The sequence below is a fragment of the Solanum pennellii genome, chromosome 8 (genome assembly GCF_001406875.1).
Source record: "Solanum pennellii chromosome 8, SPENNV200".
NCBI lineage: Eukaryota > Viridiplantae > Streptophyta > Magnoliopsida > Solanales > Solanaceae > Solanum > Solanum pennellii.
Genome location: NC_028644.1, coordinates 60106057 through 60116816, shown reverse-complemented (window position 1 = coordinate 60116816; position 10760 = coordinate 60106057). Strand labels below are relative to the sequence as shown.

General features: G+C 35.1%; 1 protein-coding gene across 5 annotated transcripts in view; it reads right to left on the bottom strand.

Annotated features, from left to right (window-relative positions):
- The window catches only part of LOC107029004 (tRNA (cytosine(38)-C(5))-methyltransferase 2), an 11725-nt gene extending 2804 nt beyond the window's left edge, over positions 1-8921 (bottom strand). Inside the window, exons 1-7 of one of the 5 annotated variants that reach the window (XR_001457913.2) lie at positions 8554-8921; positions 7698-7791; positions 7442-7560; positions 7186-7308; positions 3689-4004; positions 3472-3585; positions 313-458 (exon numbers count right to left, since the gene is read on the bottom strand). Coding sequence is in view for 3 of the 5 variants with exons in the window: in XM_015230282.2 (XP_015085768.1) it covers positions 436-458; positions 3472-3585; positions 3689-4004; positions 7186-7308; positions 7442-7560; positions 7698-7791; positions 8554-8730 (966 nt within the window). In the remaining 2 variants the exon portion in view is untranslated. Of the gene's footprint in view, positions 1-200; positions 459-3471; positions 3586-3688; positions 4005-7185; positions 7309-7441; positions 7561-7697; positions 7792-8553 lie in introns of those variants that run through there. The other 4 variants (XM_015230282.2, XM_027919119.1, XR_003580021.1 and 1 more) reach the window with 4 other exon arrangements.
- Positions 8922-10760: the final 1839 nt, after the last annotated feature.

Here is a 10760-nt window from a genome sequence, read left to right as displayed (position 1 = left end):
CCCCCCCCCAACCCCCCTCCATCTTTACATGTCTATAATACTAAAAATGGATGTCCACGATTACTTGTCCAGTTTGGAAGCCAATGAGATAATGTCATTTTATACCTATTTTACCCTTGTTATTAAGTACTAGTTATTTCTAATTCATTTCCCAATGAGTGAGATGACTTATAATAATTAGGGGTAATAAAGTAAAATTACCACTTCATTTATTGCTTCTTAAGGGGTGTGCCAAGTCAAACATGGACAAGTAAAGATGGACGGAGGGAATTTAATGTCGCGGCACGACACAAGCAACTTCATCACTTATACCTCCATTTGGAAGATATGAACCTCCGCCCCAATTTCAAATCAAGAACATGGCTATGCTCATGGGGTGGTGACATCAAGGCAAAAAGGCCACATCCCGGTGTCGCATCTTACACTTCTTCACCTTTAAATGAGGGATGTCATTTTGTCTCCTCGATTAGTTTCACAGAAAAAAGTAAGTCAAAAAATCCCTCATAAGCAAATCAAGAATTAACCAACAGGCAGTGCATATTATAAAACCATTAGTAAAAAAGAAGAAAATTTACAAGTAAATAAATTCTGTTTCAAGTAGATAAATGACCATAACTATTTTTTTATAACGATGCTTTCCTGGTCAAGTTGTGCATACCACAACTATTACATCAGTACCTGCATCCTCCACTAGTAAATGTATTGGATAACTCTGTCATCCAAGACTTAATTTGAGAAGAAATTAACTTTACCCTTTGCTGAATTTGAACCTGGGTCAGAGACACTTTGCTTAGTGTTAAATACAAGGTAAAACTTGTGTGAGGGTGGTCATTGCTTGCCAGAGGCATTTGTGGGGCCCGCATTATTTTTCTCTCCCTATCTCTACACTAGCCCACCAAGCCCAACTCCTATGGGATACGAGGTGGCCATCATGAAATGTAGGCTTCTTTCCGAACTTCAAATACACAATTATTGTGAATTGGGGATATTTCTAGAGTGGAGAACAATGTCCAAGATAATTAGATGTCCAAAAGGAGAGGAAAGAACTAGGTTTGATTATTAACATTCAACTAAGAGATGCAATCCAAAGGAGAAGGGATATGAAATCATACATGAATTACTAACTTGTAGTAATTTAAGAGAGGTTCAAAAGAATGGAACAAATCCCCAACTCTCAAAGAATAACCTAAACTCATCATCCAAATAAATCTCCTTTCAAAGAAAGACCTAATAGCCTATTTATATTAGGGCTCATTATTCCAAGGAAAAAAATTACTAAAATACCCTTTTAGGGCCTCTTCATTTAGGACCAAGGACATGGGTTTTCCTTCTCCTTTTGGGCTTCTAATTGTCTTGGACCTTGTTCTCCACTCTTTAGATATCTGCATAAGCATATTGTGAGATATGGTCTTTGTTCTTAAAGGGCAATTTATTTTGAAGGATAAGTTTAGGTTACTGTATAAAAGTTGGAGTTAAACCACTCTTAAATTACTACAAGTTAGTAATTCATGTATGAGTCATATCGCTTCTCCCTTAGGATTGTATTTTATTTGAATATTATTCTTATTAGTTCCTAAATTCCCTTCATTGTTTCTTTGAGTTAGTTGATTGCACTGCAACTCTAGAACAATCCTTTCTTTCTTCTTATCCTGGATTTAAAATTATTGATTGCATTTACATATGTCTAGGTAATTACTACATAGGTACCCTAACAATTGTCTTAATCTTCCCATCCTTTTATTGCTTTCCATAATTGTTCTTGGTGTTCATGTGAGATTGAAGAATCCATCTTCAATTTCTTTGAATTCCCAAGCATGTTTCACATCATCTCCTCCCATACACCTTCACCCATCAGCATCTTTAGGTGAAGTTCCAGAACCGGTAAGGCACAAAAACCTCAAAAAGTCAAAATCCACTGAACAACCTCTAGGTAGAAAACCTTCCACAAAGGTTACCCTGAACCAAACTGGCACAACAACATATCTCTCCCCACAACAAGCACCATTCACAATGGCCCTGGCACATTATTCTACTTTTACAACAGGGGTTATACCCACTTGGACCTGGTTATTCAAGTGAATTCAAATTAGATGCTATCAAGTTTCTTCTCTACCACATTTGACTTTTTATCCCATACATATATATTCCCAAGGATGACTGTACAAATTCTTGAAACAGATTGGACAAGAGAAAATAAATCTTAACCGAGTAAAAATCATTCCTTTTTTCTTTTTGAGTAACAGATCCTTCTAATTGATGTTTGTTTGTTGGAATTAAGTTACAAAGGTTTTTGTTCTTAGAGCAGTACACTTTTTTTTTAATAAGGTTTTAGAGTAGTACATAGTTGGGCTTCATTGGGCAGGATAGTCAATCCATCTTCCACTTCTATTTCTTCAATTAATAATCCTTTCATCTAGTTATTTCCACCCAACTAATAAAGGAGCACAGAAGACCCAATTGATAACAGTGGCATGGTTTGTATGGGATACTGGGAAAGGAGGGGTGATGTGACAAGCAGGGAAAGAACAAGAAAGAAAAAGAATGGATGGGCCCTCAAAAGTCATTGCTAGTATGTTTGATACAGTTAGTGCTATACCTTAGGCCTCAATTAGCAGGGGTAGGGGATTCGCTGGGGGATGTGTGCAAAGAGAGGGAAAGATACATGAATGATGCATTATTGTGGCCCCACAAATGCCACTTGACAAGCAATGCCCATTTTCACACAAGTATTGCTAATTGTATTAACATAGCCAAAAAACCCTCCTCACTCTTCTACCTATTGACTTTTGGAGTAAGAAGCATCCAATTCCATGTTGTAAGCATGATTAGGGTTAAGGGAAGGACTGCAGCTAGATGGTAGGCAGGGAAAGCGTCAAAATTTCATTCCCCCTTCACTGACCGTTAGAACATCCTTAGGTTTTATAACTGCTCCTGTTACTTCAATATCTAACATCTAAAAGAACACTTGACTGTTGAGGGGGGTGGAAGAGAGATAAACCTCCATAACAACAAGAAAAGAGAGCCCATGTGATCAGTGTGAACAAGACCCACATCTGAGTCTCATAGAACAAAAAGCTCAAGTGAGGGTTTGAATTAATTTAAATACAGAAAGAGGCATTATAGATAAGGAAAAACTCTCGTAAAATTATAAAGACTGTGGAACTACTAATTGTAATGGGTTATGAAGATAAATAATAATCAACTTATCCACCATGTCATGCAGAAGCATGGTTACATGTATGATATTGTATGTTTCTTAGAGTTCCCAAAAGGTTTCCTTCTCCATTTCTACAGAAACCTTCAACAAGAAATATCAAGGTAATCTCATTGAGTAGCGAAAGAGCAAGTAAGATTATAATTAACTTTTCAAAGCTACAGAGTCTCTTTCTTAATTGTTATATTATATTATAAAGGCAACTGAAACATAGTCAAGGAGAAACGTTATATCGTGATGATACTTTAAAGCTTTACCTGGAAAGTTGCCTCGGCAGTTGCCAACAGGGAGCCAGTACCCTTCACATATCTGTAATAGCTTTTTGTAAAACAACAGCAACGCTTTGAATGAGGATAAACAATATCTGTGATCTTTTAAGGATGTAACTCAACAACAATTGACGAGCAGAGAGAAAGATATATATATGACATAAGAAACAGAGGAAGCTGTAGGAATCAACAGGAAGAAGGATACCCATGGCACTTCCCCATCTTTCAATCAGGCTTGATGGAACAAAGCACACATCATTTTCCTCATCAATTCTATCTGATTTTACAGAATCATTAGCATGGAAAGAATAAGTTGATGAGTCCTTCCGATTACCAAAAGTTTTGAATACAAGAAAATCATCTACAGGTTGACAAGCTTGAAGCAGCTCATCCCAGTACTCTGGTGACAGCAGCAGTTCCTTTTCCATTGTGCTTTCAGTCTGCCCAAGTAAAGGACCAGGGGTTCGAAGAAGCTGACAGTTAAATTCAGGGACTTCAAACGATAAAGGTTTCCTCTTGGCCTGCAGTAAAGTAATTTCAGTATTTTAAATTTGTGTTTTGCAAAATAAATAGATTAATACCCATAAGTTGAAGCATTACATACACAAGGAATGAACTAATTATGAAATGAATTTTGATCGCCAACAAGCCACATTTGCATCCTAAATTTACTGAACTCCCATGTCTATTTAGTCTTTAACAATTTGTTTTGATTATTAAAGGTTACTTCATTGCAAATACAGCAACAAGAAAGTGCTCTAGAGAAACTACAGAGAGAGCAGCTCAACACTGCTGCAAGTGTAAGAGCAATCTAACATGGCATCCATATCATTTGCAATAGCCATGTTACACCCAAAAAAGGTGAAGGAGTTACATCTGTACTTCATACTGATTACAGATTCAATTTTGCTTTCAAAAACTCTTGCATTCCTTCTTTCCAAATGGTCCACGAAATAGCGGAGGGGATTGAGTTCCAGGTTTGCACTTTTGCCTTTCCCATCCCATTGAAGAGCCAGCCTCAGTAGCTCCATTGAGGTCCTTGCATTACCCAATTCACTCCCATGATGTTAAGAATGACAAGAAGTGTTGATTATTAAGTTTCCAACTCAAGCAGGTCTTCTGCAATCTATAAGACTGTCCATAAAGTCACCAACACTTCCCCAATACTCCCTTTGCCCAATTTATGTGGCGATGATTGGGCACGGAGGTTAAGAAAGAAATACAAACTCTTGAAACTTGTGGTCTAGAAAAAGTAATAGACATTTGTGTGGCTATAAATCGTCTCATCAAGGGTAAAATGGAAGTTCATAGTCAAATGATTTTTAGTATGATATTCTTTTTGAGACAAACTAAAAAGGAAAATATGCCACATAAATTGGGATAAATATAACACTAAATAACTGTTTGTTGCCTATGGGTTTACATAACAGGTAAGAACAATGGACTAACATAAGGATAACTCAAAACACTTAGGGCTCGTTTGGTGTGAGGGATAAGAATAAATATTCCTGGGATTAAAAAATAGTCCTGGGATAAAATTTAGATGTTTTGTTTGGTTGACATGTTTGGATAACTTATCCCACCAATTCTGAATGATTGGGAGATTGGGAGGATAACAGAATTCTATAACTCAGTAGCAAGTTTCAACAATCTGACTGACGAAGTGGACAGACTAGAATGGAACAGAAACAGTAAAGGAATTTTTTCTGTCAAATCTGCATACAGGGAGCTAAATGTAGAAGTAGTGAAGGAAAGAGATTGGCCTTGGAAGATGATATGGAAACCGAAAATTCCCTACAAAGTTAACTGTTTCATCTGGATTCTGGCCAAAGAAGCAGTGTTAACTCATGATAACCTGAACAAAAGAGGTCAACAACTAACCACTGGTTGTTTTTTATGTGGGGAACAAGCTGAGACAATCAACCATCTTTTTTTGCACTGCAAATGGACAGACCAGCTTTGGAGGATGTTCATCAGTTGGAAAGGGATTAGTTGGGTGAAACCTGGAAGCATTGCAGACGTTCTAAGATGCTGGAATGTGGATGGTAATGTAGCAAGAAGGAAGAAAAATGGAAGATCGTCCCAACATGTATTTGGTGATCAATTTGAATTGAGAGGAACAAAAGGTGCTTTGAGGGGACTTAAAACAACATTCAGAATCTTAAAATGAATTGTTTAGGCCTTTATTATTTTTGGTGTGAGCAAAAACTACTAGCTCAAACAGAAGATATTTGTGATGTTTTCAACTTTTTGCAAGGCACAGAACTGAATTACAAGTTGTAAGTTGTAATACTTTTGAAAGGGTACTACACCTTGGTTGTAGTATACCTGTGCATATATAGAAGTGAAGTTACCATTATCCCAAAAAAAAAAAAACAAACTTATCCCACCAGTTATAGCATAGTGATGGGATAAGTTATCTCATATACATGGTGGGATAAGTTATCCCAAGACTAATCCTAGGATAGTTTATCTTGGGATAACTAGTTCCCAACCAAACGACCCCTTACATTTTCTTATTAACAAAAAAGTTATCAAGGTTTGCATGGTTCAAAACTCAAAATGGATAATGGGCCACTTCTCTACCCTTCTCTGCTTCAAGGCTTTCGTCTGCCACAACGTTTGAACCCTTGACATGCACCTATAACCTATACATTACGCGTTGCCTTCTTACCACCACACCAAATCTCTGGGGGAACTCAAAACAATTACTTACTTTAGAACAGATCAAGGGCTACAATAAGGTAAACCAAGATATGTGAAGCCTAAAAATAAAACAGTACTGCAATTTTTACCTTTGAAATGTTAGTCAACCATGTGACCCAAGTTTTTTATAAATGAAGCATCCAACTGTATACTAAAATGTAAGATTACTTGTAATGATTATTCAAGCATATAAAAAAAAGGTAACTGAAAAAGCAGTTACAAGAAAATTATCGTGTACTGATGTCATTCAGAGGTTTATGAGGAACCATGTTAGTTACTAGATGTTAAACATTTGACTAAGCTTTCTTATCTGTGCTCGTCTCTGCCTAATATTAACCTTGATTTAGACACTTAGTAATCAAATCAAATGATATACTTTGCTCTGCACAACATGTTTGCCTAAGCACGATGAACTTTAGGTTGTGAAGTGCAACTTACAAGTTTCAATATATTAAATTTAGTTGTTGAGAAGAATCGACAACAATCAGCAGGTAAAACTATCCTTCCCATTATCTGGGAAAAATAGGAGAACTTTTATTCAAAAAACATGTTGGTTAGCTTCATAAGCCAAAGAAGAGAAATGACACAAGTTCTCCTAATTTTTTTAATGTTTTCTTTGTGCTCCTCAATGATCTTTCCCCGCAAAACACTTTGTCTTTATTGAGGAAATTTCAGTTAGTTCCCATAATGCATCTCAATCATTTCTCATCAATCATGTAAGTGTAATCCATCAAACAATTGACTATACATCAATCAGAAACTAGTTGGGTTAGGAATATGAAGTTCTTTTTACTATTCTGTTCTACTCAGCTCATTTCATTTCAACACATCAATTAATAAGTAATTCAAATATTAACAACATCACGGATAGACAACTATTTAAAAAATAAAAGAAGTCCAGAAACATGCGCAATGAATGAAAACATACATGTGATGAAGATTGATACTAGTCCTTTTTATTGATAAAAATCCAAAGAGGAAAACATAGAGACATACCAAGCAATAATAACGAGGCCGAGAATATGGCAGTCCAAATTGCAGTGGACTCAAAATAAATTCTTGTGTAACAAAATTATTCTTTTCCAATATATCAACCAATATTGCATGGGTATCAGAAGTCTGCAATGAAGGAAAAAGGCTTTATATATATATTCAAAGATGACCATCTGCCCCAATATAGCATAAGACAGCTGGATAAAATTAGTAAAAACATAGGTGGTAGAATGAAGCATGAATTGGGAAAGACACAAACCTCAAATCCTACAACATTTTCCACAAAAAGATATGATGGAGGACGTAATAACTGTGGTACAAGTTCCAGAATTTTAAGAAATGATGATGCACGTGCATCACTAGAACCTTTCTGGAGTCCTGACACAAAAATGTAACAAAAGGGTTGCAGTTAATATGGCCATAAGAAGAAGAAGAAAGAAAAGCAAAATGGGGGAACACGGTTGCTGGCCTGGGCACCACGGTTATAAAAAGAATGGGGGAATGCAATTCATCACCTTGTCGAGTATATGGCTGACAAGGAGGAGAAAGTAACCAAGCATCAGCATTGTAGCCGTCAAGATCAGCGGCATTCAGAGTCTGAATGTTACCCTATTGTCACCCAAAAGTATAAACTTTACCAATACTAGCTAAGTATCATAATAACATTTGAAACTACCAATGTATAAGCAATTTCTCAGTGAAATTCTTTTTTGACGAGTATAAATTATCAGTGACATTTGTATAACATTCATAGAGTAAAATGCTCCCTCCATTTCAAACTGAGATCCACAATATTTTTCCATGTGAGAATATAAAAAGTAAACATTTCATGCATGGTAAAGAACTCGCTTTTACTTCTCTGCATACAATTTTTTCTCTACTTACTATGTATAATAGAAAAGGAACCTAAAAAGCTCAGCTATATATATTTAGTTACTGAACAATGCTTATTGATCTTAGAATGAAAGTATTACTCCATCAAGTCCAACAAACTGAATAATCTTGTATCTGAATACCCCGACAGGATTCTGTATTTTCTCCTTCGAGTTTTCATCGACAGAATAAAGACTGGAAAAGCTAGTCCCACAATCCAAATTTACATGAAATTGTTGACAATTTGATACGTTCAAAATGTAGAATACCATTTCACCAATAAACACTTCTATACAAACTTTCAACACTACGAAATTCAATAAATTTTCAAACTTCCAACTTTGATATGATATCTTCTCGACTAAATCTACACTAGCTAAACTAATGTACCAATAAACGAGAGGCAGTACAATTTTTCAACAGTGGACGAGAATTAGTAAAAGTAAATTAATTGTTAAAAACAAAGCAATTATGTGGTTGATTTTTTTTCTCAAACACCTGAAAAGGCCGGTGACCGAAGTTGTGCTGGTAAACATCATTAGCGACGTCGTTTATGTCGAAAGCTTCTACAACAGTGGCGTCGACGGCGGCTTTGAGCAGAGAATACCGCAAGCCACCAATTCCACTGTAGAACTCCAGCACTCGCCATGGATTTCTAGAAACTTCCGACTCCATCAACTAGCTATTGCCAAGAATTTATGGTAAAACTGAAAGCGATTCTCAGCTCTGCAGTATTTGTCCAGGCGCAAGCAAACAACCGTCGGCGGGCAGTGCTCTGTAATTGTTAAAGAGTTTTTAACTCAATTGTGTCCCTGAAGTTTTAGAAAATCTGTTTTGGTCCTTAGGCCAAACACATACACAACCCAAGAAAATCCATAATTGTTTTTAAGAATTTATCTATACTACGCAATTTAACCGCGCTTCGCGCGGTCTTTAAAATAGTATTAAAGGATTACTTTTTTTCAATCAATTATATAGCTCTTTTTATTTTCAAACGTAATATTATCACTTTATTTTTTTTATTTATATATTAATTATGAAGATCGTTTTGAGATGACGATTGAAATGAAACTTAACAAATTTAACATCTATAATCTATTAAATGAGGGATAGTACACTATAAATCAATATGTCAAATGTCAATATATATTTTCTTAGTAATTTTTTTGTTTGGACGGGTAGTTAATATGTCACTTTCTACATTTTATTGAAATATCAATGAGTTTGAATCTTTATATTACAACATATACTCTGATGTACTTTTTTTCTTGAGTATATAAGAATTATATTATAAAATAACTGAAAAATATTAATAAAATACATCTACACGTCTTATTATTCTTTTTCATATTGATATGATAAAACTCCTTTGAATATTTCGTTTTTCAATCGTTTCTGTTCCTTTTTCAAATATACAATTTAAATTTGTATGATTTTTGCATGAATCACATCTATTGGTATTTTAGATTCTTTAGTTGCATTTATATGAAATATAATTGTTATCATTTGTCAAATTTGTTTTTTAAGAATGTTATCCAAAACGTTACGCTATTATTAAGTTTCAATATATTCAACCTCGAATGAGAATATGATTTTTTAAAAAAATTATTAACTCGTTTACTATATTTTAATCTATATCTTTTATATTTAAATATAAAGATAAATAGATTCATATAAACTACGTAAAAATATTTGATAGATAATAAACCTCTTCACATATTATGTGTATAGAATAATAAAATTCAAAAGTTAATTAAATTGAATACTCTGATAATATATTTTCATTTCAAATATACTTCTTGCATTTTCAAATCAATGATTGCACCTCTTTCTATATAAAATTAATACATGAACACCCTAAGATATATACTCATTACTTAGTATATTAAAATAATTTAAAATTTTAATCATAATTTTGTGTTTATTTAATCATTACTCATTCACTCATTGTCACGACCCAAAAAAATGGGTGTGATGGCACTCGTCTAATCCCATCAAGACAAGTCAGCCTAAAACCCAATATCTAACAAAGTGCGGAAGTAAATGACAATCCAACAACAATTCCTATTATGAAACCAAGTCATATTAATCCAATCCCCAAAATCAGGTTGTCACGTGCACAAGCCTCTAATGTAAATATTAGAATTGAAATCAAATAGAAGTCTAACATGAAGTTGTCTTTCAAGTAAAAACAAAGTCATAAACTGGAGTAGGAAAGTTCGCTGAGATGACAAGCAGCTACCTCACAATCCTCCACAAGATGCCTCGGAAACGAAGAGAATGGAAGGTATCACAAAAATCCGGGCTCGTAACCTACAAAAATTTGTAGAAGCAAGGGGTGAGTACCAAACCACGCGGTACCCAACAAGCAAACCTCTAAACACAAGTTAAGTGAACAAAATACGGGTACTCCTTACGCCATATCTAAACCTCCACGCTACAGCCTAACAGTTTACCAAACACACCACTCAATAACCACACTCTATCAGTTTACACATTCTCAATAACAACTCAATATTCAACAGTCACAAGCTTCACAGAGAAACAATCACAAGATCATCAAAACACATGTTCAAGTTCATCAATAATAAAATGTGTAATGCCATGAGATGCAATGTCAAGTATAGTGATGCATGTCTTCCCTAATGATACACACCCGCTGTCTCTCAGTCCGGGACCCATGGGGGACATATCTGTCCATGCAT